Source organism: Tauraco erythrolophus, chromosome 1, assembly GCF_009769465.1.
Source record: "Tauraco erythrolophus isolate bTauEry1 chromosome 1, bTauEry1.pri, whole genome shotgun sequence".
NCBI classification, from domain to species: Eukaryota; Metazoa; Chordata; class Aves; order Musophagiformes; family Musophagidae; genus Tauraco; species Tauraco erythrolophus.
In genome coordinates, this window is record NC_141465.1 from 698496 (window position 1) to 715397 (window position 16902).

The 16902-nt window shown below is 49.1% G+C and overlaps 1 protein-coding gene across 1 annotated transcript in view; it reads right to left on the bottom strand.

Annotated features, from left to right (window-relative positions):
• TBX15 (T-box transcription factor 15) overlaps window positions 1-16095 on the bottom strand; it is an 89366-nt gene extending 73271 nt beyond the window's left edge. The window contains exon 1 of the mRNA XM_086608362.1: window positions 15894-16095. Coding sequence (XP_086464488.1) covers window positions 15894-16095 — 202 coding nt within the window. The remainder of the gene's footprint in view (window positions 1-15893) is intronic.
• Window positions 16096-16902: the final 807 nt, after the last annotated feature.

The following is a 16902-nucleotide window of genomic DNA, read 5'->3' on the forward strand; positions in this document are numbered from 1 at the left end:
TACCCTTCGATGGCTGTACTAGGGGAGATGAGACAGAAATCAGTGGTATGTTCAGAGAAAAGCATGTGGAGCTGAAAATGTTGATAAACAACAGGATACAGCTATCGGGGAAGGGGTAGGAGGCACTAACATTCCTGGGATGGGGACATCAGGACGTAACGCAAGTCATCTGCAAGAAGTTTGCCTCTTTCACCGAAATACTCTTTAAGTCATGAAGGATTCAGGGCCCAGAAGAAGGGCACTTGGAGTGGAAAAGGCTTATAAAATCTTCCCGAAGCGCTGCTAGGCAGTTGGTGGTGTTTGGTTTCACAAGGTCTAACCACTGACACCTCGCCTGCGCTCTGCAAACGGTCCTCAGTAAAAGAGCAGCATCAACGTGGGAGCAGGGACAACAAGGGACAGAGATCGCCTCCCTTCTCCAGAACTTTCCTGCAACTGAAGTTCAAAAACTGAACGACAGCAAAACACCTTTCCCCAACTTCTATCTCAGGTTGATATCCAGAAAGAGAGAGAATTTCTCACCTACTAGCTCAGTTCACTGCTGCTCCCATGCTTCGTGCTGGATCTGACAGAGGTTTGTGCCCCAACTTTACCTGGATCCTGGATTCTCAAAAACCAGGTTTGAGGTCTTTATCTCAACCAGCTCTCACATGAGTTGAAGGCAACACGTGATGGCTAGACCAGATTTTTCAGCCATACATGCCGGTAGCACACTTTAAATCTGAACAGCATTTTTGAAAGAATGTAAATGATTTAAGCAATTCATTTTTCGATATCAAATGCAGTTTAAGCTTTTAGGTTTAAGTAAAAGTGTAAATTGCATCTGGTGTATTTTCCAGCTCCCAGTGGTTTCAGTGAGACTATTTTTCTGGATAAGGACACATGAGGGGTCAGGATTCCATTTCGTTTAACATCCTGTCTTGTGTTGCCACCATAAAAGGTGACTTGAGGAATCCTGCAAATTCTAAATGGACTTATCTTCAGCTCCATCATCAAAACTCCTAAAGATGCAAAACGTGATCACGAACCAGGGAAATAAAATCCAAGTCCCACTGGAGTTCAACGGTGAGCAACACCAGGGCTTGGCAGTTTTACATGGAAAGGAAAACACTGAAGGAAAAGAAAGAACCAGATTCCTCGCCTCACAACTACAATTTCAACACACGTGACTTTAACAGCTATTTCTGCTTAAAACTATATATTTATACCAGGAAAAACTGCATTCCTCTCCGAAGGGTCTGTCCCTCACTAGAGTTACGCATCGCATCCAGCGTTTCTGTAAGGGAAGCATTAAGGAAAACTATTTTATCCTGCATTCTCTGGTGTCTACTTTGTGCCACGGACAGAACTCTGTGCCGTTTCCATTTCCCCTACAATTAGGCACTGGTCCTACACACACATGGATGGGAGCTCACCTTTCCTGCTGGGAGGGGTTTCCATGGGAGACTGGCAGCAATGAGGACATGAATACGTTTTGGCAGGATCGGGGCCTCCGATAGCGAGGAGGAAACGGGCTAACAGAAACCACCTTTGCAAACACAAAGAGGGACAGATCCCAGGAACAAAAATTAAAGTTTTATGCGCTTTTAAATGCCAGCCAGAGTATTTAAAGGCAGCAGAAATTGGAGGACTTCAGAACTGACGCTTTTTTTTTTTTCAAATCAGAGTTGAGGTTGTCCCTCTAAGGATGTACAGCATGGCACAGCCCAGGGTTTGCTTAGTTTGGCTTTTACTAAACTATCATTTTCTTTTGCTAAGAGACTCAGCAACCAAAAGCACAGCTTTTTCTTCCTCACAGCTGTTTGCTCCCGTGTTGCCGAATATTTTCACTCCAGCTTTTGCCCTTGCCTTGCTCACGGGATGGGAATGATGCAGGAATTTCGGCTGCTCTGCTTCAGTTTAGCGGAGTGATAATCTTAGGCAAACGCTTGCAATCTGTCTTTCATTAAAGGAGTTTTTTGCACTTCTGTTTAACACGGGGAATTCTTCGAATTGCCCTTCTAAGAGAGGATTTCACCTCCACTTCTGCCTGGAGGGAAACCCTTGCTGCCACAAACACATCTGCTGGATAAATGGGAATGCTCTTGCCAAGCAGCTCTCACCGAAGACAGCAGAGTTCAGCCTTCATCTCCTGAACATTAGGTACTTGGTGCCAACTTAATCGGAGAAACCAATGCATAAAATGGTGCTTCTCCCATTAAAAAGCAAGGCATTTTTTTTTGCTGCCCTATACAAAAACAGGTGTTTCAGTTCCATAGTAAAATGAGAGTAGCTTTTGTTACCAAATGCCTGAAACCTCTTGCACAGCACAATTCTCTCATTTCTAGCTGTCAAATGTAAAACTAGTATCTGATACTTGTTCCCATTAAAAAAAAAAAAAAAAAAAGCAAAATAGGAACAGAAAAGATTGGTATTTCTGAAATACTTAAAACATGCTAAATGTTTAAATTCAAGGGTTTAGTGGCCCTAGAAAAAAGATAAAAAGATTAGATTACAGTCTTAATAAAACCAAAAATATATCCAAAATATTATTAGTAATATATATCTGTACATATTATAAATCCATCTCTATAGAGAGGCCTATACACACACACGATATGAAGAAAGTATATAGCAAGCAAAATGGGATTTGAACCCAAAATCTTTGCTGTTCAATATTAGACAGTCACTTTTTCTGAACTGGTAAGAGCAGCAGGAATTTCTTCTCTGGAAAAAAAAAACAAACCCAATTCGTAAGCCAAAGAAATCCTAGAACAAAAACAAAAAAGAGAGGGAGAACTGCATTCACTAAAAATGGGGAATATTAGAGGTTTGGTACGAGTCATTGTCCCTGTTAAGCTTTTGTCTAAAGACAGTGGCAGGATGACTGGAGTTCTCAGCTTTTTGCTGAATCTGGCCCCAAACAGATACCTACAAACTCTTCCGAAGAGAAGCAAAGAAACAAATATTTTAAAAATAACTTTTGAAAGTCATGTCCTCGAAAAAAACAGCCCTTGTATCTGTGGGAGGGTAAGCAAAATGCAATGGAAGAAAATGAAACAGATCTCGAACGTTGCCAGTCCCTCGTGCGAGGGACTCAATGGCAGCCCGATTCCTGTGCTTTCCGTACTAAATCAGGATCCATTTCGAGCTGACAATTCCAATTGGGAATTCCATCACTTTTAATTGCTCTGCAAACTCTGCTAACTAAGGCTTCAGCTTCGGATTACTCTCTGCACCTGCAAAGGAGAAATTACTGCTTTCTATTCTCTTGTTTGCTTTTAAGACATACGACATGCCAGGGTTTTTCTCCCAACATCCTAGACAGTGGAAGAGGAAATACGTCTCGGGAATTTCGGGGCAGGGGGAAGGTTTCACAAAATATTCCTCTCTAAAATGGAGATTTAACCTGTAATTCATTGTGCACCGAAACAACACAAGGTCTCTGTTGTACTTCACAAAACTTTCGTTATTTCTTCATCCTTCATTTAGGGTTTCTTCTGCACGGAGATTTTGAGTTCCTACTCCAATACCGACAAGCTTCCCTTGGAATTTATGATTAAACGGTGTCGAACCCAGACCACAAGTAAAACAATGACAAATCCTGGTTGAAGTCACTGTTTCCCTAACAATGGAGCTACCAGGAAAGAGTTAAGAGCATTTGACCCACTGTGCTCAAGGAAGCAAAGTCCGGCACACGGAATGGAGACCACATCTTAGCATGCTCTCGGGAGAAAATGTAGCCAACCGCAGGGTAAACGGTTGGTGTGAATGTTGTCTTACTAGAGGGAGGTGACTAATCAGCAACACCTTCAAAATGTTATTCTTTGGACAACTGCGATGCCCCGAAGCCCTGGATGTGGATGCCCCAAGCCCTGGATGTGAATGTCCCAAGCCCTGGATGTGAATGTCCCAAGCCCTGGCTGTAGATGCCCCAAGCCCTGGCTGTAGATGCCCCAAGCCCTGGATGTGGATGTCCCAAGCCCTGGATGTGGGTGTCCCAAAGCCCTGGATGTGGATGTCTCAAGCCCTGGCTGTGGGTGTCCCAAAGCCCTGGATGTGGATGTCTCAAGCCCTGGCTGTGGGTGTCCCAAAGCCCTGGATGTGGATGTCTCAAGCCCTGGCTGTGGGTGTCCCAAAGCCCTGGCTGTGGACTGGTGCTCCTCTGTACCGTTAACCATAAGCGTAGGAGATCATCGGGCTGTCCCCAAGGGCCGATGCTCCAAGCACGTGCAACAGCCCAAGTGCTGGCAATGAACCACCTCTTGCTTCAGAAGTAAAGCGAGATAAACATCCTGATTTGCAGGAGAAAAGTCAAAAATCCTACAACTGGGAATCTGGAGTAAAGAAAAAAGGAAGCAGAAGTAGGGAAAAAAGACTGAAAAAGCAGCAGTTATTTTTCAGGAAAGAAATACCAAATAACTAGAGCACGCTTCATCAGATGACCACAATAAGCTTTTTCTTCCTGTTTTTCTGCACAGCAAAAACGCCACAGTGAATAGCAACTATCTGAGACATAATTATTTATATTTTAATTCAGGACTGTCAAGCGTTTTCATGAACACTCAGCAATTGTCTGAATATTCATAAATAAAATAATTCAGCGTCAGTTCAAAAATAAACATTCTCATTCAACTACAAATAATTGGAATAAGAAACCATTAATACTAGGCATAATTCTTCATTTAAAGAAGAAAGAGTAAATTTCAAGAAATTTTACTGCTGTGCAAACAAGGTGCCTTCCTCTTCCCTCCACCTCCACCCCCAGGAAAGACACGCAAATAAAATAACGAGTAGATATTTCAAGTAGAGGGAGGAAACTGAATTATCTGTAGCAGTTGGTTATCACAAATTAAGTTTAATTACTTCCTCAACAATCAGAAACACGCTATGCATAATTTAATTAGCAATTAGAAATTGCCTCCAGCTATCCCTATATAATAAATAACGGCAGTCACTGCAATAACGACTAACGCGTTCTCTCGGGCACGTAAAAAACTTCTATATACTGACAAGTTAAATATTAATGATGCCAAGCACTAAAATATCTGATTTTTATAGACAATGGAAATCAACGTACAGCTAATGCAAGTGTGTAAGAAAAGAGACTTCAGACAGCGCCATGGGAAACGTCTACGGATCACAAAAAGGCTGAAGACCTGAATAGAAGCAGCTAAAGGAGCAAATAGGATTTTCAACATTATTCTTTTATGATTCTAAAATGAATCATAATTAATTTTAAACATTTAAACTTCTTAGAGAGTTCACTGTAAGAAAGAATACTTCATCTAGAAGAGTCGTCTTCATTTTTCCTGAAATTCCTGATTTTTTCACATCAAACCATGGAGAACAAAGACCACGGGAAGAAACTTTGCTCTTTTTCCTGAAAGCTTCTGCTTGTTTGAGAGGTTTTCTCCTTTTCTCCCCAGGCCTCTCACATACCTAAGCTACCCCGAACAATTTCGTGTTTGGCTGGTACAATGTACCATTATACCCAGTTAACTCCTTTGAACAGTATTGCACGTACAGGAACCGTGCCACTCGTTACTGGGGCACCGTTCGTTACTGGGGCGGGGGGATTCGGGGCGGAACACCAAACAGGAGGGTGCCCACATGCAGGGAGAAAGTCTGAAAATAGTTTCTAATTCCTCGTCCCACCCTGAGCAGCCAGTGGGTACAAAATGAAGCCCTGATCCCGCTCCCTTTCCCGCCTCGCTCTCCTCTTCCCTTCCCAGCGGTGAACCCCCTTTCTGCCGGGTTTCCTACTCCTGTGCCCCGGTTAACTGGTCTCTCCCTGATTTCACCACCGCTTTAGCCCCAGCAGGCAGTGGGAACACACGACAGCGTTGAAATGAAGCCAACACGACGCTGACCTGGTCCGTTCACCGGGGCGTCGCGTCCCTTGTCCCCTCCAGGTGAGCCCCTCCCAGCACTATGGGGCACCCAGTCCAAAACCAGCCTCGGGCAGTTCCATGGCACCGACTTTTTGGGCACCACAGGCTGAGCACTCCTGTTCTTGACCTGCCCAATATTCCTCTGATGTTTCTCAGCCCAAGGCCACGCCAGCACGTCCAGCAGCCCCGGGACAACCCAGTGCCACCAGTGTCCGAGAGCACAGCCAGGGGCAGGGCATCTGGCACGGCAAAGGGACAGGGGCAGCAAATGCCCCAGACATTTTCCATCCCCTTTTGGGGTTTTCCTGTTAAAGGCTGTAACCCGACTGGATTACGCGCTCGCGCGCCCTGTATGTGCTCAGTCAAGCCTCCTTCCGTTATTTCTACAACAATTATTCCCAAATTACCCTGGATAAATGATGCTCATTACACCTTGATGTAACTCAAGTCTTGAAACGCTCTTAATAAACAAGCACTTCCCAATCAAATCTTTCATTCCAAGAAGCAGGACGAGGTTTTTTTTCCTGAAGCTGCATTATACGACTGTATTTTCACGAAAACTCTGAATTTTCACTCCTGCTAGGCTCTTCCACAGCCACGCTCCCCTTCCCCAGCCCAGGAGTGATTTCCTGAATCATGGAATAAACAGGATTACTATGCACGGAATAATCCAAGCAGCCTCTAAGGGAGCAGCGGGGCTTCCTGCCGCTCCGTCGGCATTCCAGGGACCTGGGATGCTACAGCCCTACGTGGGTAACACTCCCAAGCACTGAAGTGAGTAACGTGACACAGAGACTTCACCGGGGTTGCCTGATGGTAAACGAAGGCTTTTTTTTATTTGCTCCAAGGAGCCTGGCACAGGAAACCCCCAAATCCTACAAAAATAATTCTTCTATTTATCTTTTAAATTCTGGAGTGAAAAAAAAAACAAAACATTAGGCACCCACGGCCATGTGCTGTGTTCTGTATTTTCCCAGCTTCCTACAAACTTCTGGCACGAAAAGATTAAGTTTTCTGAAGTAAAAAACAACTCATTGGTTTAAAAATATCCACCTCGTTGCCTTGTAAGGAGCACTGGTTTATTGTATTACACAATAAAAAGGCAGGAGCACTTAGAAATCACGAAGAAGGGCATAATCCAAAAACCTGTACGAGATCCAACCTGCTGGCTTTCACACTACCAGGCATTTGCAGGAAAACTGGAGAGCGCAGGAAAACTGGAGAGCAGAAGAAAACATGACCCTGCCATAGCATAAAAGTTTTCCAATGACGCAGGCTACTTCCAACGTCTTTGGGTTTTGATTTTCCAGGTACCTGATAAATAAAAGAACAAACTCCGGAGCAGGACAAATCTTTGCAAGAAAACACGTCAACTGAAAATCCCAATAACTGCCTGGTGTTTTATTACAAGTTAAGGCAGCAGCAGAGTCCAGAACAACCTTGAGGCTGGAGTTTGCTTTTAAAAAAGCCGGTGGGAGTGTCTCCATCGAGGTCTGAGGGGGTGCAAGGGAACCCCACCGGGTCCTCTTCTACTATTTTTTCGCCCTGATAAGGAAGACTGCTTAAAGCACAAGAAAAATACATCTGCTTTTTTTCTGTTCAACGTGCAGCTACATGCAAAGCTGAAAGAGGGATGACAGGGCGGCGCTGGGATAATTTCTTCATCCAACTAAGGGATGCTTGTAGAAGTGCTGACAGTAACACCTATGAACATTTAATCACTGATTTTTTAATAGGATCTTCTGAGCAGGACTGAGGATAATCCAGTGTGGCAAGGAGGTGAAAAAAAAAAAGTCTATCTGTGAATTTCTCCAGCTATTCCTAAGGTCCCTTCTTCCTGAGCAAACTCAGACTCACAGAACTGATCTGCAGGCACTTTGGGGATAAAAGCAGAACCTAATTTTGACAACTCCCTGACCTACTCATCACATGCACCATACATTTCTGAACGTTACGACGTGTTCTCCTTAGAATTATTTTCTGTCCGTGAGCACCAACGCAGCCAGTCAGCACTTCTGGTATCTTCTGGTCTCTCTAGACCACTACCAGCCGGCGCCGCTTCCTAACGAGTCTACAGCACGCAGCTCTTCACCCTCCCTAAAAGCAAAGGCACTCTGGTGCCTTCAGGGTTCCCCTCAGCTTTGAGGTAGATTTCCGAGCAGTTCTCTACTTCCTGGAACACCTGAAAGCAGAGCCTTGGGTTTGTGGATTCATTTGCCACGGGAACAACGCCGGCGCGGGCGCCCAGAGTGCATCCAGGCCCTGGGTGAAGTCAAGGAACTGGAAGTCATTCACAACTGCTCCGCGTGCCCCGGCCCGGCGATTCGCAAACCCTTTTTGCTGCGGCCGCGCTCACATCGATGCGCTGATGATGAGTGTGATTTGTGCCAGTCCTTAACCCCTTGGTCAAGCGCTCTTCAGGAACTGTAAAGCGGTTCTTTTCCAGGCGGTTGGCAAGAATTCCTTCCCAAGCACCTTCCCAAGAGCTACACGTGTGGACATTGCTGGAAATGTCCATTGAACGATACTGGAAGATTTCCTTCCCAAAAAAGCAAAAGCCTTAGGAAGAACGAGCAAGCGCAGATGCAGCGCAGTGAAACTGTCCCCTAGGACAGTTCCTGTTCTACCATGCAAGAGTTTAGCTGAAGTTTGGAGTTTTTAATACATATATATATATATATATATAGCAAATTGACTACGAAAATACAGCTTCGGAGAAATTAAAATTTATGAAATCCTTTGCCAGCATTTGACAAATAACTTGGATTATTAAAAGAAGAGAAATTGGGAAGCAGTTTCGAATGTCCAAATGCTTGATTTCATTATTATCTAAATCAAAAGGCCTTATTTTTTTAATTGCAAATTCATTTTCTAATTTACTTTTAGAATATTTTTTATTAGTTTGAACAAGGAGGTTTGGTGATCCATTTTTAAAAAGGTTGCATAACTTAAAAGCAGGAGGTAGTTTGACGATACAAAAGTAAGTATTTAAAGGTTGGCCAAAACTTAAGTTTTCCTGTTTTGCAATAAAGTAAAAAAAAAAGAAAAAAAAAAAAGTTTTTATTCAACAAACCTAAACGCCTCTTCACCATCTTCACTTTTTTTCTGCTCAGTCCCCAAATGAAAAATCCTCCTCTGAATTCCTCCGTTGCTGCGAACGAGGATGTGCTGGCCTGGGACGTTTGCTGGGTGCAGCCTTCCCTCCAACAGCTGCAAGTTTTGCAAGTTTGCTTTTGCAAACTTTTTTTGGTTGTCCAACACCGGACAACCCGCTGCCACAGGGGTGGGACTCGGACAATTCCTTCGCCATCCCCACAACACCCTCAGATCAATAGCTCAACCGAGCCAACGGCATTTTGGAGATATTATTGTAAATATTATTGTAACAAGTGCTTTTGTCACTTCTTGGAGTGACTTCCTGATCCATTGTTTCCTGACCTCGCAGAATACGCAATTAAAAGACGCCCCCGGCACGGATTTTGTTGCTAGAACTTGAATTGACACCACGTTTCCTCTCCGAGTTTTAAAATTTCTTCATCTGCTTGCAAAGACGTTTCGATTTCATTTTACCAGAACATCACGTTACTTTTCCCTAGTCCTTCTCACCAAAGCATCACTCCAAGGAACGCAAGAGCACTGTATTTTGAGAGAGCGGATGCTTCGCGGGCAGAATGGTTGGAACTGGTTTTACCAGGGTTAGAAATAAGCAGCAAAAAGCTGCACCGTTTTTTTTTCTCTGCAAATAAAAACAGCTCAGCCTCGCTGCACAGCACTCTCTACCTGTGGAATTCTAGTTCGGATAATAAGCCAGAAAAGCCAAATTTTCTGCTACGCAGCGCTGCTCTGGGCAGGACGAAGCAGCGGAGCACTGGGATGCCCCCAGTTGCCCATGTTTCCCGCACAGCTCCGGGTGGACACGTACCCACCATTTGGGTGAGCACCCACCTGGCTCCTGCTGCCAGGATCTGAACACAACCCCCCAGCCACTACTGCCAAGGCACTGTATCATTCCAGAGGCTGCCAAAGAGCTAAGGGGGAGCATAAACCCTTGGAATTCCGTCAGCAGGCACCAGCGAGCTCAGCCTTGCCGGGAAACTTTGTCGGTCTCTGAAACGTTGTCGGTTTTAGAAAACTGAAGCTTCTTTCATTGAACTTGATTTTATATCGCTGGTGTAAACTCCAGATCTCAATACAGACGCTTGGGGTGATTTAAATCACACTCGAATGGATTTTACTCGCAACAGGAACTGATGTAAACGCCATCTGAGCCGGTCGCAATATATCCAGGAATTTTCTGAGTGCACTTGGTCTCATTTTAGTGCATTTTTCAGACTAGCGTAAGCTTATTAATCTAGATCAGAAGGCAGGAAAAAAGTAAAGTTTAAAAAAAAAACCCAACCCACACTTGGACCTTTGGAGACATAAGACTGCAAAGGTTCACACAGGAATCCGACCGATTAAAACGGGAACAGTGATCGGTGCGACCAGAGGCGACTGCGGCGGCACCGCCTTGTTGTAAAACAATGGGAATGCTCTTTCCTGAAAGGAGCGTTCTGGGAAGACATCCTTCAGCTTTTCCATCTGAAAAAAGCATCAGTTTTCCTCCAGGGCAGATGCAGATAAAGCAGAACACCTCTGCCCGAGGAGAGGGTAGCTGGGCTGATATTCGATATTAAGCGCTCCGTCCCAAGTGGGAGGAGGGAGAAGTGATTGATGGTTTGTAAGGAATTACTGGACTTTTGCTTGTAACAGAAGCTTTTTGGATTCTCCCAAAGTTCTTGTCAAAGGCAAGAAATGTCTTTTGAAATTGCAGCTTTCCCCTTCCCAGCAGATGGAATAAACCCGCATTAAAAAAACGCTGCAGATTTAAAATCCGTGTAAAAGAAGGGAAGACATTGTTTGACACGCTGCCTTTTTTCCAACACTCTGCTGCTCTGTAGGATTTGTCTCTATTATTCCATCACCCGCCCTCCCAGTACAGCACCAGCAGCTCACCTCTCTGCGGGACGAGCTCCACAAACCCAGCAGCAGGAGTTCGCCCGTTCAGTAAGACGCGCGCTACCGCAGAGACAAATCCTTCTCTCCCTCTGTCTCCTCCAGCTCCAAGGTCGGAGTTGGATGAACTTGACCAAGGCAACCCCCTCCCCAGCCCCCGCCGGGCTGTCCTGGCTTTCATCTGGACAGCTCCATCTGCCTCCCACAACCATCTCCTCCGGGAAGGGCGAGAGCACCAGCTCTGCGGCCAGGGCACGGGGGGAGCGGAGGAATTACGTGGGGCAGATTTTCACGTTTCCTTCCATCGCGTGCACAAGGGAGCGACGGAGCCGAGCCCAGTGTCTCCTCTTTAGGAGGCAAACTGATGATCCGACAGGTGGAAGGAATTCCTGCAATCCCAGTCCCACGCACGTTTGTTAGAAAGACACGGCACGGACAAACCCCAGTCCCAAGCACTTCTGTCTCACACCGCGTCGTTACGGAGCACGGAGAGCCTCCAGGATCACGCAAAAGACGGTGTACACCAATTCACCCTACCTCCGGGACGAGACGAGGAAAAACTCTTGCCAGCTCTCCAAATCCTGATCCCATCCACCGAGCGCTCGAACAAAAGCTGAAGTGGGAAACTACGCCTGGAACCCAATTAAGTCACTCCCCGCTCACGAATTGAACAGCCACTGCTCAAAAAAAAAGGGATTTCACCAATATGAGCGCTCAGAAGCAGCGGTATAAAAAAAAATAAATCACATCTATATCATCCACCACATTTCTCCCACTCTTAAAACGTGTTTGCCTCTCCGGAGGGTCGGCGGGCTGCGTGGCTCCCAAACCCCGCCGGTGGGGAGGGGTGGCTGGGGGCGAGGAGGGGCAGGTACCCCGCGGCGGAGCGGGGTGAGGGTGGGTGTTTGGGCAGCCTCCCGGGACAGGCAGGAGAACAACACGCCTTACAAAGCCATGGAAGGCTTTTTCAAGCCCCCGGATCTCAATTTGATGGATAAGCGGCTGTAATAATCGCGTCGCGAGTCCCAGAACGCGCCGTGGTGTTTTTTCCCGCTGCAAAGCGCCGCGGCAGCGTGTTCATGCACCTTTCGAAAAACACAGAGAAACAATTTGCAACGCCATGTCTCCTCAGACTGACAAAAATAAAGCGCTCGGAAGTGGTTGTTTGTTTTTTTTTTTTTTTTCTTTAACTGATGTGTGCATTCTTAATACATGCAATCAAAAATACCGATGGGACGCGTGATACGAAGACTGCACCGGCGAAATTCGTTTGGAAACTCGCTGGAGTGTTTCCTTGCGAGGAACAGGACGGTCCCAGAGCCCAGAAATTCGAAATTTTGAGCCGGACCGTTTTGCTCGGCCTCCGAAGCGCCCGTGGCGCATCTCTCCGTGATGCGGCGCCGACCCGCCTCGGGGAGCGGCCGTGTCTGGGGGGGGAAACGCGTCCGCGAGGAGACTCCCCCCCCCCAAAAAAAAAAAAAAAAAATCTTAAACTTTCGAGGAGAGAAGGAGCGCGCTGGGCTCTGCCTCGGTCTGTCCCTGCGACCCCGGGACAGCAGAGCGAAGGGCGGACGCAAGCTCCGCTGTAAACGACGGTAAATAATGCATACATCGCGGGGGGCACCGCCTGCCCCCCCGCCACCTTCCCGCGGCTCAGGTTTAATCTATAAATACCCACGCGACACCCGAGCCCATTGTTTTGCTGCCCTCTGAAACCAAATCTGCCAAGGGGATGGAGGGGCGGCCGCCGCCGCCTGCGCCCCGCCACCCTCCTCCTCCTCCTCCTCCTCTTCCTCCTGCTCTCCGCAGCGGCGGCGAGAGCCGAGGGCCGGCGGAGGATGCGGGGCGGCCCGGCCCGGCGGCGGGGCAGGGGCGAGGGGCGAGGGGGGCTCCGGGCCGCCCCGCTGCCCTCCGGCCAGCCGAGCCCCCGGCCCCGAGCGGCCGGCGGTCGGAGGGAGAGCGAGAGCCGCCGTAATCCCGAATTCCTTTCCATAATTTTGTGATTAAAACCCGCGCGTGATTAAAATCCAGCTTTTATCCCCTTTTTTAACCGAGTCTCGTAAAACAGCACGTTAACTGCGGCGACGCGATTCACGGCCGAGACATAAATAACTGGGATGCTCGGCAGACGGATTTTTACAAACCTGGGAGATTTATCCGCCGGTTTTCCCCACCTTTCCCCACGCCATCCCCCGAGCCGGCACCTCCCAGCCTGTCCCAGTACGATGCGGCGGCGGGGAGGGTCTCTCGGGCACTGGAAGCGGTTCGGGGTCGTCGGGATCGTTGCCGAAAGGTTTGAGCGGGGCTGGAAAATCGCACGCGAGGGGTGAGGGATTGCGCCGAAACGGGGAGCGCTGCCCGCCCCCCCCTCCCCGCTCCCCTCCCGGAGGATGGTTCGGCGGCACCGGGAGCGGAGCGGGGCCGCGCCGGTGGCTGCGGGGACGGAGAGGAAAATGCCCGCGAGGCGTGGGAGAGGAATCCCGATCCCCGCGGGAAAGAGCTGCGGAAAGGAGAGCGAAGCCCCACTCTTGCCTCGCCGGCGTTCGGTCGCCCGCGGCGAATGGTTTTTCCAGCCTTTCAGCCCCTCCTGAGCCGAATCTGCGGCGGTTTACGCGGAGAGATGGATAAATCGGCGTGGATCGATGGAAGTTATCCCACGCAAAATCGACACGCAATTTCCCAGCCCGCGCTGCAGCATTTGGGGCCTCTCCGTAAGCACACCAGTACCAGCAGTATCTGCCCTGAATTATTTCCTACGCTACTGGGAGGCAGCGGCTTCAAGTTTTGAACCGCTGGGACGCCATAAAAACTCCCTTTTCTTTTTTTTTTTTTTTGCTATATCGCCGGAGATTTGGCAAGTTTAAAACACTTTAGGTGTAAAGTTTGTTCTTAATTGGGTCTTGTAAAGATGGAATTCGGTGGCCATTACAGAGCCGCTAATCAATTTTCACCCAGCAGCAAAGCTACACCGCGGCGGATTTAGGTTTAATGAAGTGACTGTGCAAATTACAGTCGCGGACTTTATTTAAAGTCTATCAACCTCCTGAAAATGATTTCTCAAACTGTTCTTGATTTCCTTTGCTTTATGAAAAACATCGCGTTTGCTTTCTAAGGTTTCAGGCGTTAGCGGCCATTCTCTCCCGCTCCCGAGTCTGGCGCAGGGGGAGTTTTCCAGGTTTTTATTTCGAATTCAAGGAGAAATGGGCAAATTAAACTTCTAAAACGTCCAAAAAAAATAGCCTGTTGTGGCTAAAAATTAATGAGAACCGGTTCTAAAGAAGAAGACTGATGCACACACATGTTCTGGTACTGGAAAGCGGATTTTTGCCCTTTCGTTCGCGTATTTATTATTTCGGACGGGGAAGATTGGGAAACCATAAGCTGCTTTTTTAGGGGTTGATATTTCGATCGCTTCTGTCCCCTCTCCTTTGCTGAGCGGGAGGTCCCGGGCAGCAGATTTTTACCTATTTCTCCTGAGGATCCGCACCCGCGGAGGCTGCTGATTTTGCACAGGCAAAACGAAACGCGGTTCCTCGCGAGCGGAGCGAAGTCTCCAGAATTCCCGGTCTTTCGCTCCCTACAAAAACACTTAACAGATTTTTTTTTTTTTTTTTTTTTTTTTTTTTTTACAGCAGGTATTTCTTACACCTCGATCTCTAATTTTTCTCCCTTTTTCTTTTGTTCGATTTTTGGGTTGTTGGTCGTTTTGTTGGTTTGTTGTTTGTTTTTTTTTTTTTTTTTTTTTTATGCCGGGTTTTGGGCAGCTGATGCTTATTCATAGTGCGGGCAACGGCATGAAAATAAAAAAATAAAAAAAAAAAAAAAACAAAACAAAACCACCGAAAAAAGGTGTTTTCTTCTCCAAGTGCAGTGGAGTGGACTTGGCGCGAGTGGAGGAAAGTTCTGCCCTTTCTCTTTCGGGGTCGCGCACCGAAATCGTTTGACCTTTTTCCTCCACCCGAATATTAAAAGCAAAAGCAAAGAGAAATTCCCTGCAACTCCTTTTCTGGGAACAAAGTGATTATGAGAGCGGGGCCGCTCCGAGCTACCGGCTCCCTTTTAACTAAAAATAAACCGACAAATGGAAGTTTAAAATTAAAAATAAGAACACCACGGGGGAAGTCCCGCGCTCGCTCTCCCCCCAAATACCGCGCAGCCGACCGAGGGGCCGCGGCCCCGGCTCTGCTCCCAACGCCCCGCTTCCCGGGAGGCGCCGGGCTGGGGAGCGGGGGCCGGACCCCCCCCGGAGACCCCCTCACCCGCCGCCCCGGTCCCGGCTGAGGCTCTTTTCCCTGCCGGAGAGGGGAGACCTCCCTCCGCCGTCCCCCCGCTCCGTCCCCGGTGCGGAGCGAGGCCCCGGCGGGCCCGATCCCGGCGGAACGACCCGGCTCCAGCCCCTCGCTGGGGGGCTGAGCGCACCCCTGGCCCGTGGGGGTCCCGGGTGGGAGCTCGCCGCGGGGCGGGGGTGCGTGTGCGGCCGGTGCCCTCGCCTCGGCGTCCTCCTCCTCCTCCTCCCAAACCTCCCGGTTAGGGTGGCACGGTCTCCACCGGGCAGACTCGGGGCGGCGGCCGGTGCCTCGGGAGGAGGAGGGGGGTGATCTCGAGTGTCGTCTCCCACTCCTTTGCCCTTGACTCGCACGGCACCCCCGCGACGGTCGGGAAGCTCCGGGGCGAGGCGAAACGCGTGTCCCGAGACACCCGGGAGAGACCATCGCTGCCGGCAGACACGGAGAGGGAGGAGAGAGGGAGAAGGAGGAAGCGGGGAGAGACACACGCCATTCCCTCCCGGGAGATCACGGAGTTAGGGTGGGAAAGAGCCGCAGTGAGTAGAAAAGTCCCCGTAAAGCGAAAAAAAAAAAAAAAAAAAAATTAAATGAAAATCCAAAGAATCTGCGCAAAATCGCCCCTCTTCTCCTCTGCCGCCAGTCCCGGATGTTTTCCGGGGCGCGCTGCCCGCCCTGCCCGGCTCCCGGCAGGGAGGGAGCGGGTCGGGGGTTCCCGAGAAGAAAACGGAGTTGCACTAACCGGGGTTGAGGTCCAGGCACTGCGTCGGGTCTTCATTGTCCCCCAGCTGGCCGCTGGGGCTGAGGCTTTCCATGGACAAATCCAGCCCCTTGTCCTCCCAGTCTCGCAGTTTCCTTTTTTTATTCGTCCCGATCAAGGCTTCTACCGAGAACGCGTGAGCTCGGGAGCTGAGGGCCACCGCCGACCTTCGCCTCTCGCTCATCTTACCCCCAGCCCCGACCCCCGGGCGGGCAGCGGCCACCGGCGGCGGAACCCCTCGCCTCTCCCCGCACCGTCCCCGGCTGCGCCCCCAGAACCGGCCCTCGGCCCCCCCGAGGCGCTACATGAGGCTGCGGGTCCTCGGCGGGCAGAGCCGGGAGGGTGTGCTCAGCCGCGGGCCCGGCGCTCGCTCAGAGGGGCTGCAGGCTGGATTTCAGCTTTTTTTTTTTTTTTTTTTTTTTTTTTTTTTTCTTTCCCCTTCTCCCCTTTCCTTCTGTCTCTCTCTGATTGATCCAAACTTCTGGGATTTTTTTTTTTTTTTTTTCGCCTTCCAAGAGTTAGGCAGGCTGCGTGCGCCTGTCAAGGGAGGAAAAAAAAAAAAAAAAAAACCAACCAAAAAAAAAAAAACAACCACCCAAAAGCAAACCAACAACCCCACAAAAAAAAAAACTGTCCCTGACCAATAGGAGGGAGAGATCGCGAGAGACCCAAAAGCTGCGACCCAATGGGCTGGGGAGGGAGACTCGGGCTTCAGGGCGAGGAATTTTGGCCAGCTGAGCCCTGGAGCACCGGCCGGGAGAATTAACCGTTTGAAGCGCGGGGAGCCCTCAGGAAACCTGTAGCTCTAAATGCCGGGAGGCAGCGACCCCCGCACCTCTCCCCGCCGCACCCCGGTGTCCGGGGGGCTGATGGAGCTCACTCCCCCGCAAAGCGCCCGAGGCGGGGGTGCCCGGGCAGAGGGGTGGGTTTTCAAACCTCACCCGTGCCATCTGTTACCCGCGCTTGCCGGCGGAATCGCCGTTTGGCCCCG